We start from the raw sequence: 15,756 nt of genomic DNA, 5'->3' as shown, positions 1-15,756 counted from the left end.
CTTATTTCCATTTTAAACTAGCCCTCTAGCTATTTTTTAATTGAGGTCAAAATGTTAATCAAAAAAATAAGCATTTTTTATCATAAACGCTCTGTAAAATTTAAAAATAGAAGGTTATCTTCGCGAAAGCTTTGAAGTCTAGATTGATTTGATATTTACGTTCTATTTGTAATATTTTGAATTTATTTAAGAATTGTATAAATATGTATTTATATATTATTCATAAATTTATTTCTAAGCCTATACGTAGCTCAATTTTATATAATTTAATATCTATTAGTTTTTTGTTTAATTTTAGATGGATTTTAATTTGTTTTCGTTTTTACGATGAGGATATCCTCATCATGGCGGCCATTCTCAAGGAAGTCTAGCCAATTGTAGACTCTCTGTTTCTTCATGCTCATACTGTGATTTCCGGAGCATCGGCAAATGGGCAAATGCAATACGACCGGAAATTATTTAGGAACAAGACCAAAACACTTTACATGCAATCTGAGACACGGCAATGTTAACATCTTCAATATCTCTACTAATGAGAGGCTTAAATTTCATAATGTGGTTTAATAATTTAGCCATTGTTACTTTTATTTTACTCCATATAAATGTTGCTAATTAATTTGAATGACATTTATAACCTTTGTTCGAATTCATTAAATTGTTATATATATCTTAATTTGTCTCCATGCTTTATTTAAAGCGTTCGGTATGTTAAAAGATTTTAAATTCTTAATAAAATCAATTATTGATATTATTATGTATTTAGATTAAAGTATTTGCATTAACTAGTTTTACATTATTTATTTTTTTTGCTTTTGTCATTTGTTTTAATAAATTAATGTCCCAGAACTGAATTGAAAATTAGTGGTTTTAGAACTAATTATGAAATGATTTACGGGCACCTAGAGATATTGTCGTCCCCACTTCTAACATATACTAAACATTAGTGTTTCCTTTTATCCTTTTTAAATTATAGGATCTATATATTTATGAAATTTAAAAATTATATTATACTATTAGTCGCACGCGGCTTCGCCCGCGTTTTAAGGTGTTGGTTAGCATTTTCAGGCAAAATAGTAGCCTATGAAAAGGCTATGAAAAAAAAGAGTCGAGATGGCCCAGTGGTTAGAACGCGTGCATCTTAATCGATGATTGCGGTTTACTTCCACAATTGCATAATTAAAGAGCAAATTGATTGTAGGCAAGAAAACTATGCCTTCATATTGTTTTTAAGTTGTGACTAAAAAGGTATTCAGTAACAAATCTCAAGTAGATAAATTAAATGTATGTGTATATAATTCTTAGGTGCGTTTTGCACTGAATTAGCTGGACCACTTTAATTACTTTTAGGTTCGCGTTTGGTAGTTCAGGTTCCAGGTTACTTAACATTAAAATCGTATGGAAATCATAAAATGAAAACTCAGCACAACAAATAATTAAATGATAAACCTTTTTTTGGTAAAAGCACACCTATGCCCATAGACAACGGCGTGGTAAAAAATAACAACTGTTCCTTACTTCAACAATGTGCCAAATACTATACCTGGCTCCAGTTAAGGTACCAGCTTCTTCCATTTGATCGTATTCAACGTAGAGCTGATCCGATCGATCCGAATCCGATCTGCTTTATCCATGGCTTTGAGTATTTGATCACTGTGCATCTTGTACTGCATTTTTCATGGAATCTCGGAAACTCTCGGGGATTTTTTCGAGAAATTGTTTGAAAATCCACAATAACGCGATTTGAAAGACGATTTCTGCCTATCACAACCACTCCATAGTACAAGTTTCGCTGGCGGTTTTTAGCCGCTGAAACTGATATGACTTGGCAAACTTCAAAAAAAGAGCCTACATATTTCTTAAAGGCCGGCAACGTAAATTTCTTCCTGCTAGTTTGTTAGTTTAGCATAAAAAAATAACATTAACTTAGATAAGCTCCGAACATATTTTAAAATAATTAATGACCGAATCTTAAATGACGGAGCATATTTTGGTACTTAAACTATTATTTATTTCCAGTAAAATTAAAAATGTAATATCTACACGCTCTTCATTATCTCCTCTTAAATAAGTAACACATAGTATCGCGGGCCGGGCCGGAGGGGGAGGGAATACAGACGTGGGGTGTTTGTTCAGATACTTGCAAACTTGCATGCACTCTCAATGCTTTTCGTAGCTGAGAAATGATAAAACCTACGAAATATTTTTTAACCACAAATTGGCTTCATGAAAACTCTCTAGTCTCGTTAGTTTTGATTACATTCACGGATTTGAATTTTGTAATTATAAACAAATCCAACAAAATATTGTAAAAGTCTATTAGATTGTATTACTTACTATTAAATATTATATGAATCATTATTATCTATATACTACAGACGAGTATCTGCCACTTAAAAGACAATACTATAATAATTATAGTATTGTCTTTTAAACCTGGAAAAAAAAACATTGACTGATATTCGTCAAGATACATCATTTCATCTGGCGTCGTGTAAAACATGAACTATAATTATTATAAAATTCTATAAAAAAAACATAAGAAACATCGTTTTATTTCGTAGTTAGCAAGTTCTTTCAATATACTTCATACATTTAATTATCTTAGTTGTTAAAGAAATGAATAATATTAAAACACTTCTTGCGAGTAGTTTTGAATCGTTATTTAAAATGATTAAATTAAATAGTTACCCTTTTCCGACAATCAGTAAAATAATCTAAATTGAATTGTTATTTATCCCGCAAGGAATAAAATTTTCTTTATGGTCGGGCTTTGTGCAAGCCCGTCTGGGTAGGTACCACCCACTCATCAGTTATTCTACCGCCAAATATCAGTACTCAGTATTGTTGTGTTCCGGTTTGAAGGGTGAGTGAGCCACCTTACCACCTTAGTTCCCAAGGCTGTTGGCGCACTGACGATGTAAGGAATAGTTAATATTTCTTACAGCTTCATTGTCTATGGGTGATGGTGACCACTTACCATCAGGTAGCCCATATGCTCGTCCGCCAAACTATACCATCAAAAAAAAAGGAAATCAACGAATACTATTTCCACGCCTTATTTTTATTCATTGGCAAATCGATCTTGTGACAGCGAAAACAAGAAGTTTTTCTTTACTTCTTGTGTGTATACAATGTTTACTGTTTCTCTGAAAATAATTAATTAATATGAAAATGCATGCTATTGTTGCAAATATATCGTAATGTCGCCGTTAGTACAGCAACATTCTTTTAAAACATCCCGAATAGTGTCTCGACCTCTGATATTGTGAAATTTATTCTTAATGTCATTACCTCAAAGTAATTTACCACACATGCTATGAGAATATGCAAAATATACTAATAGATAATCAATGTCATTTAACCCTTCATCCTTCCTTATCGTGTATTTGCGGAGCGAATCTATCTGCAAGGGTTGTTAAATGAAAACTCTATTGGAGTTTTAAATTAACTGTTACTTTTAAAAAACAACATTATCATCATAATACATTACATTATATTCATTTTAATTAACATTTGATAAGGTAAATAGTAAACATTTTATTTTACTAGCGTTCAAAACCTAATTATTTTTATTACTCCTTTTTTTTAACTTATCCAAATATTTATTTCGATAAATATAAAATATTTATTTATACCTTATCTGTTTATTTGTTGACAATTTTTATTTTATTTTGTTTTCTGTCTTAATCAGCGAATCAAATCTTAATTTACACATAAACCTGCAACCTTTGTGCTAAAAATATACTTATGTACGTTCAATACATTTTCAGAGTAATCGTTTATTTATTCCCACCTAAATATAAAAAATACAACAATTACATACACAGAATCATAGGAAGATATCATACAACTGCTATCGTTAATAAACATTATGAAAAATTCTTAAGCTTAACATACAAATAGCTTACATTTATTTCTTTTACTACGACTATCTGTAATAGAGCCTGTGGCCAAACGTTTATGGTAGCAACAATTTTTTTTTTAAAAAACAATTTAAAAGAAAATGGCATGCCACAGGTTAACGTGTCTTTTATTTTCGAGTATTTAATAATAAGAATATTGAATTTATTTTATTGATAATTATTGTTATAGGGATATAAAAATACTTTGGTTTTAAAAAGACGATTTTTTTTTATTTATATTAATTGCCAATGTAGGCAATTAATATAAATTTAAAAAAAAATTACGCTAGTGTATATATGTATATACACTAGCCAAAATGAGGTCAACGGTGTAAACCCACTTGAGCCTTTTTAGTTAAAAAAAAATACCTTTGACACCTTAATTTATCTTAACTTTCTATAAGACACTTATAAACACAGAATTACTACACTAAGAAATAATTTAAAAAAAGTCTTTTTCCTGATATAACATAACTATTTTAATTTAATTTAAAATACTTCAAAGCTGCTCAGAATCGAAGTCCAACACTTTGTAATACCATGTAACACTTATCATATTGCTAAGTGACAAAATAATATTTTACTTTGTAGGCATTTTTGAGACGAGACAGTTTTCAGTATTATTACTGATATTTTTAAGTTACCTATCGTTTTTATAAGGGAAATTAATTTGTATCGTAAATAGCATACAAGAAAGGTTAAAGAATAATAATTAGAGACATAAATAAACAATTAAAGTACGTTATGGTCAGTTAAGACCTTTAAACGCTAATAATATAAATAGGCTGGCGTATTTTATATGAGTGTATAAAATAGGTAAACATATTATAAACACATACGTAGATTATAAATAAAGGTTTTAGCGATTTTAAACCTTTATTTTAATTGCATAATCGATTAATAATTGAAATAAGTTTAAAGTTAAATTTGTTATTTTTTAACGCATAATGTTTGGACGATACTGAAAGATGGTTATTACTACATTACGATAAAGATTTTGTTAATTCAAATGAAGACCCCATTCAAATTAATGTTGAGGTTCATTATGGAGAAGAGACGTAATGGACCTATCTTTTGTTTCGATACCGTATACCTGCAGGACTCGGCATAATATTCTATTCTATAACTAAATAAGAGTAGAACAAATAGTAGGTGAAAAGGAATACATGGAATGATAAATAAAATAAATAAAATGCGCCTGATAAAGAAATATTGCAACAAAATCAAAATTCCGAAAGCGGTTTTGCCATCTATTTTATGTATCTCATCAATTAAAACTTATTTTTGTACCTTTAAAGTATCTTTTAAAATTTAAATAAAAATCTCTTGAGTACATTATCGATTTTTACGATTGAACCCTTGTAGCTTTGGTTTTTATTTATATTTTAAATTGACCGGTCTTACGATCGCCAAAGTTATTTCAAAATTAACCAACACATTTAACAAAATATAAAGATTAAAATTTTAGTGTACTTACACACAATTCTAACAAGGAAACAAAAAAAACTGAACAGGTTATTTGTACTAATTTTATATTTTCAATCTGAAAATATCAACTACGGAATAGTTGTAACATTTGTAAATACTATAGACTAGAGTTCTTAAGGCAAATGAGCACCACTGGGCAAGAAACCTCTCTCGTCAGCGGTGTAGTCGACTCTGTAAGTGACACCGTCGGGTCCGACGTATTCGTAGAATCCCTTGGCCCTCATGCCTTCGTTTTCATTGTCGATCTTTTCAATTTGGCCGGCTTCCTCGGCGAGGATCTTGTTTTCAGTCTCGTACAAGTAGTGGTAACCGTCGGGAAGGACATCACCTTCTTGGCGGATGATTCCGTATTTGTAGTCGTAGTTTCCAGTGTTGACTGGGACTTGAACGTAAGCTGGAGTGGGCTTGACGTAGTAGGGAGTTGAGCTTGTGAAAACGGGGGTGTTGGAAGCGGTTGCAGCGGATGAGACAACGACAACCTCTGGGGTCTTCTTCGCTTCTTCATTTCTGAAAATATAATACGGAACTTAGTGATTTTTTTTTAATTCAATGACGGGAGTTTGCTGTCTTCAAATTAAATACTAACTTAATTGTTTTTGATACTATATTGTTATATTTAGCAATAGCTTTACAGTTTATATATCGGTCCTAAACCACACTAATTAAATATAAAAAAAAAACACTTACTGTTCAACCTTTGGGGCTACGGGTTTGTTGCTGAAATGAAAAAAAAAAACATTTTAACTTTTTGAAATTCGTAATTTAAAACAATTAAAATTTATTTAAAGGGTTTTTTTTCAAGTTGAATCTCAAGTAATACCGAAATCAACTACTGCTTATAATGTAGTTATAACTTAATAGTGTGCTCTTTAGATTACATACAATTGTATCGTTAATTAGTAGAGGAATTACGAGTGAATTAACATCTAATATTTTTAACTAATATATTTCAAAATAATTAAATGATTTCTGACTATTCCTATTAATTATCACACTCCTACTATTTACTCCTTAATAAATCTGTCGAGTATCGGCAATTGTTTTGGCACTAATTTCACAGTGTACTGTAGTGAATGATATTAATCTCATTCCCATTCTAATAAAGTAAATACTAAAAGAATACAAAAATTTTCGATATTCACGTATGAATATGAGTGTTATTTTTTTAATTCCATGGTATTCTTACCCTCCAGCATTTCCGCCTTTGCCTGCATCGTCCTTGTTTCCGACGTAAGCTCCACCGGGACCTCCCTTGTCAGAGGAACCGCTGTAGAAGCCACCGGGACCACCGGGACCTCCCTTGTCTGATGAACCAGAGTAGAAACCACCAGCACCACCACGGTCACCACGGTCACCGCTGGAAAATAAAAATGATTATGTATTATATGTATCACATACACACATTATATTTAAATAACTGAACATTAAAAGCTACTGTCATTTTACTCCAACCGAATATGATTACTGTCTGTCATTCCAACCAATTAAATTGTCCAGTAGTTAATTTTATTGTTTTATTTAATATATAAATTAACGATAATATTATGGCACTTGAAATTAATATGCAAGGAGTGGTTTAGTTGTAAATAGATGCGTCAATTTATTCATTGCCATTTACATGTTAAGCGTTTGGTGTAGCTAAGTTCATAATTTTTAATTTTTATAATCTACGTACTCAGTTCAGCTTCAAAAGATTAACTTACTTGTAGGCACCAGAGTTGTCAGGGATGTAACGGCCAGAGCTGTCGTATTTGCCTGGGTTGTAACGGCCAGGGTCGTAGCGACCAGGGTCGTAACGACCAGCTTCGTAACGTCCGGGGTTGTATTTCGGTGCGTTTGTGACTCTACCAGTGAAGTATCTGTAGGGGTCGTAGGCGTTCACTGATGCGGTAGCTGAAGCACGAGTCACTGGGAAGGCAGTCGTGCTAGGGCTGCAAAAATATATTTCTCAAATTATTATTGAGTCATATAATAAATTTGTATTTGTAAATTCAATAACTTAGTTCTATATGTTTAAGTATATGTTCCTCCATAGCGAGTATTTCACAATTTCTTCTATCACATTTATCGTATTACAAATTAATATAATAGACACAAGAACATGAATACAAAGTTATAACAATGTCTGTTATTATTTCATACTTGAGTTATTTTATTTCAGACCCAAAAAATATTAAATCAACCCCAATAACACTAAAACCTCTAATTTAACTCACCTGAAAGTATCAGCTGCGTAAGCGGCGGCGAACGCCAAACAAAATACCTGAAAAATAAACAAAACGTATAATTATAATATCTAAACTACATGAACGCAAAAATAATTTATAATAATATATTATTTTCTGATTAAAATTATATTAAGTAATTAAAAATCTAGTAAGTTGTACGCACCAAAAGAACACGCATTGCTGTTATTATCTTCACAGCTTATGAACTTGAATGTTGTCGCTTCTAAGATCTATGCCTTTATATACCTTTTTTTTCATCTAATTTTATAATATGATTCTCCTGGCCAGTTCGTCTCATTTATAATGTTTTCGATATTAGTTATTCATTAGCAATGTTTCTCAAACTTTATTCTATTAACTAATTAATTTTTATTTGTTTAATGTGCAAAATTATATTTATTGATATGTTAAGGTTTTATTTACCTAATTTTACAAATTAAATTATTGCTCCAATAATCAATCCAATATTAATCTAATTATCTATAATTAAATCTTTTTATTTTCTAGAATTCGTATTTAATAAGTAAGCAGCATTATTTATAATACTTTTTAAATTACACTGTAAAATAGTTTTGTTTAATGAAAACTATTATTGGTTTTTCTTTAGGAAGATTGCGAAAATACAGGAGATAAAAAATAATATTAAATAACTAATATATTAAATATCTGTGAGTATGTGATGGTATATAATAGTGTGAGTGTGTGTGTGATAGTACGACAAGTGCAAGACTCAACATTTATAAATTAGCACTCATCTCTACCTCTTTTCTTACTCTTTCATATGCTTTGTAGTTAAAATACCTACACAGATATATCTAACAAGCGGTATCTTATAAACTTTATTTATTAATATAATAAATAAAGTGTTGTTTTAATCCCTAGCACATACTGCTGCTGATCCCGAGGTTCAAACATATGTATTTAAATCTGGCGTTGTACTTATAGATAGGCATTGCTTTTTTCTATACACAAATTCTCAACCATGATCTGAAATTTGTAAGTTTTTAAAAAAAACGTAAATTCGTATTAAACGCGCTTAAACTCTTTGCTGTTGTGTAGTTTTCTGACCTAATGGAATATAAGAGTACGAGAACAGAGAAATGAAACAAATGTTTGTGCATAATTCTGCACTATAATATAGCTCATACACTTGGCTAGTTCCTTTGAGAGTGGTATTTTTCACCTAAATCGGTAAGGAAGACGTTTTTAGAGTTTGTATGCCTCTAACTATCAATCAACAATCCTTAGGATCCATATTGCATTTCCTTTAGTGAAACATAGAATACTTTCTTGTAATAAGTAGAAATATAAATACTACCTACATAAATATTTTACAAGAAAAAAATAAAAATTAAGGGGTTAATTTTTAGTACATTTTGGGATAATGTGCTTATGATGTCCTTGATGATATCTTATATAGATTTGGTCAGTGATTAAATATTAATTATTATACAAAGCCAACGTATGCCAAACGAGATCATTGATGATTATTTTCTTATAGTTCAAGGATCGAGGTTATAATTTATATTTCTTCAACTGGAAATTGATTAAATGATCCAAATTAAAAACTGGTTCAACAAATGATACTAATCAATTAATATTTTGACAGACCGACTATTTCCGAAGATTCGATAAGATAAGGTATTACAATTCTTATCTAGTTTTTGCGAAAAGTTGATGCTAACAATTTAACTTTGATTGCCAAGCTTCGCTTATATTCAGTGTTCTTCAGCTTAAATGTCATTCGGTTTGAAAACATTTTCGGAAGTCTTCAAGAGCCTCTAAATTTTAATTTTATTTGTTTATTTGTATTTTCTAACTAAAAATCTCTTCTTTTCATCAAAACAATAAATTGATATTTAATTTGTTTTATGTAGTGTAAAACCATTCAAATCATTATAAATTATAATTTTTTTGCAATAATACCTAAAATATTACAAAAACAACACTTCACGCTTGCACATATGTTAATTTTTTTTACATTAAACATATATCATTGTGTACATTAAAAATAGGATATAATAATGAACTCTTGACCTTTTTATAGCTACATAATAATTTTAATTTAATGACCTTGTACAAATATATAAATATGAAACAAAAGATAAAAAGATACTTAAAATACTGTCTTAACTCCATAAATTGGAGTTCAACAGTCATCACGCAGGTTAACACTTTGAGAAGCTAGTTATTAGTGTCACAGATCTTATAAGGTTAGCTTTTAACGTTAAAACATATACTTTTGTATATTACACGTTATTTTACGAAGGGAACGTTGAATTATAAGAATATTAAGTAACAAATTGTCAATTAATATATTTATATATTTTTATTCATTCTTTGATCGTTTTTAAAGTAATAAGGAAAAACTGAGTACAAAGACTGACGAACTTTTGAGTCGGGAATTAATATAGTTCAATTTCTAAAATATCTAAAATATGAATATTATATCAGTTTCTCATGTAAATTTATTATGTTTAAATGATCGTTGATCTAATTTGATAATCAATTATTATTAAGACTAAACAAATGAGCAATTATTTTGATAATATATAGCTGAGAATAGCTATTATATTATGTTATAAAATTTAAGAAATAACTTAAGTATTATGTCATTTTATTTGTTCTTTTAAAAATCATCATCTCACCTTGGGTATTTTATGTCACATACAATTAATTATATTAGCTTCCGAGTTACTCATAGTTTAGTTTTTAATTCAAGCGATCTTTTCATATATCTGTCTTGTTCCTTACATTGCTAATGTGCCACCAACCTTGAGAACTATGAAGTTACGTCCCTGGTGCTTGTATACGAACCCTTTACTCTTCAAAACGAATCACCCATACTGAATACTTGTTTAGCGGTTAAAGATGAGATGGTGGTATCAATACTTTATCAACCTTGAGAAATATGAAGGTTTGTTGATTGTGATAACGCTGAAATTAAATAAAATTAATGAAACAAAAGGATAACGGGTAAAAAGTACATACAGATTGACTAGTATGTAGATTCTGTCGAGATAATATGTACATCTGGTCAAGTACACTGATCTCAGATACAGGCCATATGTAGATAACATTAAACTTTAAAGCGTCGTAACTTTATAGAACTTACGATATAATTATTGTTTATAACTCTGATTTTGTTTTGAAATGTCACATAGGACTACTTAGATAATTTTAAGACCCTTTGGTTGAATTTTCGACATAATAGTTCAAGTAACTTGGAATATTATTCTGTTATATAACATTTGAAGCAAACATTTACAAAGTAATTATGTTTCATAATTTATTGAGTTTTCAATTCATTTTATTTATCTAATATAAACTGATGATTGTGTTATTAAAACATTAAATATGATTATTGTAAGAGTTAATTGAAAAAGCCTATAGAAATAAATATAAGTCATATTTGGCTTTATTTACTCATATATATTTTCTCGTTATTCTATTAGAAAACTTGAACGGTTACTGATCTTCTTTAAGATATAGACAAGATTCGAATCCTAGATAGGTAAAGATATTGCGTTTTTGTATCTACAAAATTTCAGTAGAAGCATCTATAGAGCCGAGTATTATTCAGATAGTATCGAATTTCCATCCCATTTAACAATGAATGAGAGGTGATACAGGTGTACATTATAAACACAGATCACGGTCAGAGCGATGAAAGTTATTGGGTTATCCGTCGATGAATTCTTAGTAACAGCACGGTATCCAAGTTTTGGAAATATGGGTACAGGACTAGACAAGCATATAAACAAGATGGTCTCATGCCTCAACTGTTTTCAATTATGTTTTGCTTTTCAACCGGATTATGAGAGTCATTCACAGAGAGTGCAACTGAATTTTCTCACATCCACTTGTGAACTATTGTTAGTGATCAGCAAGATTGTCCATCGTCGCACATATAAAAAGGATGACTATTGTAGCCGACATCCGGTTAACACGCTTGGAAAAATTGAGTTTCAAGATCCGAGACCTAAAAAACAAAACAGGACAATATTTTCTTTTAAATGTAGCCCTAAAATCGTTACATCCATGATAAATGTTTTAACTTTTTTATCCACTTTACAAAATAATTTAAAAATATAAATTAATTTAAGATATAAAATCACTATTTGATGACCAAATCCGGATTGTAAATTTATTTATAGGTTTGAATAAAATGTTAAAAATATGTAACAGAAACTAATTCATTTAAATAAATTAGATCACATTATATTTAAAAGTAAACTTTTATCATAACCAGTTGGTACTCATCGTTCCATCCATAATTAAATATAATCTTGAAGAAGCAACAACTTAACAACGTTATAATAGTAAAATATTCAAATTCAGCAATGTTATCTTGAATTTTACTTGAAATTAAGAGATTAATTGTTATAATATTATAATACGAATTTAATAGCTTGTTGAGTTGAGATTTTCCAGTGATTTTGTATTGAAAGCAATCGTGATTATGCCTCTAAATTGTATTTATAAAGCTGTGTGTGTATAAAGCAATCTTATGTGAAGCCCATGCCCAAACCAAACAAACAGGACATACAAAATGTTCCGATTCGTTGTTTAAATACTGTAATTGACAGAAGTTTTATTTTGTCCGTATTTTGTTGCATATGTATTTATTAAAATCGTATGAATTTTTTTTATTAATGTCAATTTGCTATCATAGGAAATTCGTTTAGTTTAAAGTACCTATCGATTCAAAATGGATTTATTGGAAAATAAAACTTTTTCCTTATAATAATTCCATTTAATACTTAAAATGTTGATTTTTAAATGATTTCATAACTATTAATGTGACGGATGTAGAGCCCGAACATAAATCACATATCTACTATATTTAAATGTAGATTATCTTGTATATTTTAATATAATATCCATAAAAAAATCAAAACATTCTTAGTTACTTACTATTGAGGTTAAAAAATTTATTCTCAAAAAGTCAGATTCACTTATATGAGAACAGTATGATAAATGTAACAATAACAAAATAATATTCGCCTTATAGATACTTAGTTAAGGGAATAGAATAATTAAATAGCTGTGTGTATTTTAATCGCTACAAAACTGGGTATTCTTTAAAATACATTTTGAGAGTTGAGACTTGAACCCACTAACTAAACTTACATTTTTTATATAAGACGGTAATTCGTTATAAAGTTGTACTCCATCGAAAGTGATTTTTTTTTGCAATTTTGATTCTATTGTGTTCTCAGGAATATGTGTGATGTGTATGTGTGTGATAAACATAGGTAGGACAAGTTCGTCTGGTTCATTTTACCTTCGTGGATTGTAAATGTTGCTGAGAAAAGTTACTGTGAATTACGTCTTGATTATTATTATTACAAATGTCAAAAGCTTCAAATATGTCATGTGTTGCCACATGTACAAATATCTACGTTATTTAATGAGTATTAAATTATGTAGTATTGCATACCAGGAAAAATGCATTGATAAAAACACATGTATATAACTTGACCAGCAACCTTTTGATCCAACACATGAAATTTCGCTAATAGATGAGAAAAACAGAGTATCATTGAATTAGTAATGCAAATCACATTAATATATTTCTTGTCAAATTCCATCTTTAACATTTTTAAATTTATTATTATTTCATTTATTCACAAGTGTAGATGCATGTATTTGCTTACTGAAAAACTATGTTTAATTTTCTTGATGTAATTATTATGTGTATGAAAAAGTCTTTTATGGTCGTCATTAATTATCTATCCAGTCAATTATTATCGTCGATAATTAATTTATTATAAAACTAGCAACTCACCTCGGCTACGCACGGGTGGTAGTTTCTCGTGTATTATTCGATTATTCGAATAGGTAAATCATTTTGCACCTCGCGTCGTAAAACTATTTTTTACTTATTATTTCGTAGATACTACTCGATACACTGGCGCGAATATCTGTCTCAAATTCTGTTTCACATATTGATCCAAATTTAAAATTTTGAAAGAAAATCGTTAACATACAAAATAAAACATGTAAACAGCCCAAACTAACACCAAACGCAAGATAATTCAATAAAAATCTCCTTCCAAATGTGTTCAATGATTATATCCATATTTTTAGTATACCTCCGATCAAATCTTTTGGTAGAAATGGGAAATTCAATATGCATGCAAATCAAAAAAAAAAAAAAATACAGACGAATTGATAACCTCCTCCTTTTGGAAGTCGGTTGAAAATACTTATTATTACTGAATATTACTTATGGCTTATTACCTACTGAATATTGTATAGGAGAGGCTTAGAAAAGTTGAACTGTTGTCCAAAATTATATGTTAGACCAAAATTTCTATGAGCCTTTATGATATCTTGAAAGAAGAAGACAATGTTGTTATTTCGATGGTCTCTGTTGTAAATTTGTTAACGATATATGTTATTGTAATACTTTTTGGTCATACAAATTCGCTATCGAGAAATAAAGAAACAAGAAAGTTGAAAATTAAGAAATTATTATCCTTCGTTATCCACATCAACGTAAGTATATTTCATTTATTTATAATAATTGTAAAAGTTTCAGTCGATAATAATTTTAAATAAAATCGTACAAAGATACATACATGCATTGGTTTTATACACATATTTTATGGCATTGTTGATGATGTTATTCTTTGTAAAATTTTGTGTTTCGACAAGTCTATAATAATAAATTTATGCGAATACACACCTTTATCATGTATGAATAAGTTTCATTGTATTTAATAATATCATATTAAGTATCCTTTATAAGCAACAACTATTGCCACTTACATACAAATAAAATATTTTTATAAATATTTTTTTATTTTTGTGTAATATAATTTCAGTAGCTTTCTTACAGCCGTTTGCAAAATACTAATGTCGCGTAATTTAACCATATTAATTTAAATACATGATCCTTTACCTGTCCTTCGGTTATGAGTGCTTTTGAGCTTGGATGTAGGTACATAAGTTAGGTAACTTTTGGTAACCTATAGCCACACAAATATCTTACCAATCATTCATCACAAGTAAATGTAGTTTTAATTAAAAGTTAGGAATTCTGCCTAGAGAGCGTCCGAGGTGCGTGCATGGAGCGCTAGGTTTCAAGCACATACCAAGCAGGTGTTAGACTCGCAGTGACAGCGCGTTTGACGTTGATCATAATAAGCCCGTCACACATGATAAGATAATTATTTTAAGTATATTATTAATACAGAGGAAACGATAAGGAAATATTGTATAAAGGAAACGACTGCGAAGATCTCATGTTTATCTATTTAACAATGACACTTTTATACGGTCAACTTAATACCCAATGATCATGCTAGACAATTTTCAGTAAGCCATGGTTAGTGCAAATTTACTAGAGCTTTTATTTCAGAAACCCACAGAAAACTAGCCCCGAACAGGATTTTCCGACTTTCATCTTCTTCTTTTTCTGACACAGGTATTTTCCAAAACAATCGTAACTGGGCATTGCCTTCACGTCAGAAAATGACTCGCCAGAATTTCTTAAGGCGGAAAACTAGCCCTGTAGTGGCTATTGTTATAAAGAGTGCTGTTGCACCGAGTCCGTCACCCACTCTTAACAGTAAATAGTAGTAACGATCTTACGCGTCTTTCTTGTTCTGGTCATTTGTCTTAGGTAGATAGATAGATAGATAAAAACTTTATTGCACTGTGTCTTATGTGGATTCTACATGAGCATATGTATAACAATTAATTTACATTATATTTATTAATATTTTATATTATATTTATATATTATATACTAGCTGACCCGGCAAACTTCGTACTGCCATAATCGAAATGCTTAAATTGGTCCAAATGTGATGAGCATAGAAACCATTGCACGCAGCGACACTGGTGATATGAACTGTAACAATAAACAATTGATACTTACATTAAAAACGACACTGTCAATATTTTTTTCTATATTTTCAATGACACAGGGATCATGAGGTTGCGTGATAAATTGCCATGTCGCTATGATTAAGTCCTTACAACTTAAAATTTGCAAAACCATTTATTGTAAACTGGCTATACCATAAGTTTTAATTTGAAAGTCATTTACAATACCAGTCGAGATGGCCCAGTTGAGTCGAGATGGCCCAGTGGTTAGAACGCGTGCATCTTAACCGATGATTGCG

The 15,756-nt window shown here is 29.8% G+C and overlaps 1 protein-coding gene across 1 annotated transcript; it reads right to left on the bottom strand.

Moving 5' to 3' along the window:
- Nucleotides 1–5,422: 5,422 nt before the first annotated feature.
- Nucleotides 5,423–7,910, bottom strand: LOC124530400 (larval cuticle protein LCP-30-like). Its single transcript, XM_047104562.1, has 6 exons — nt 7,782–7,910; nt 7,607–7,653; nt 7,094–7,321; nt 6,577–6,747; nt 6,078–6,107; nt 5,423–5,897 (listed from the first exon to the last, which is right to left on the bottom strand). Exons 1-6 carry the CDS (start codon nt 7,794–7,796, stop codon nt 5,504–5,506), a joined length of 885 nt encoding a protein of 294 aa, XP_046960518.1. The 5' UTR covers nt 7,797–7,910; the 3' UTR covers nt 5,423–5,503.
- Nucleotides 7,911–15,756: the final 7,846 nt, after the last annotated feature.

The sequence above is a fragment of the Vanessa cardui genome, chromosome 6, assembly GCF_905220365.1.
Source record: "Vanessa cardui chromosome 6, ilVanCard2.1, whole genome shotgun sequence".
NCBI lineage: Eukaryota > Metazoa > Arthropoda > Insecta > Lepidoptera > Nymphalidae > Vanessa > Vanessa cardui.
This window is presented reverse-complemented; position numbering and strand designations above follow the sequence as displayed.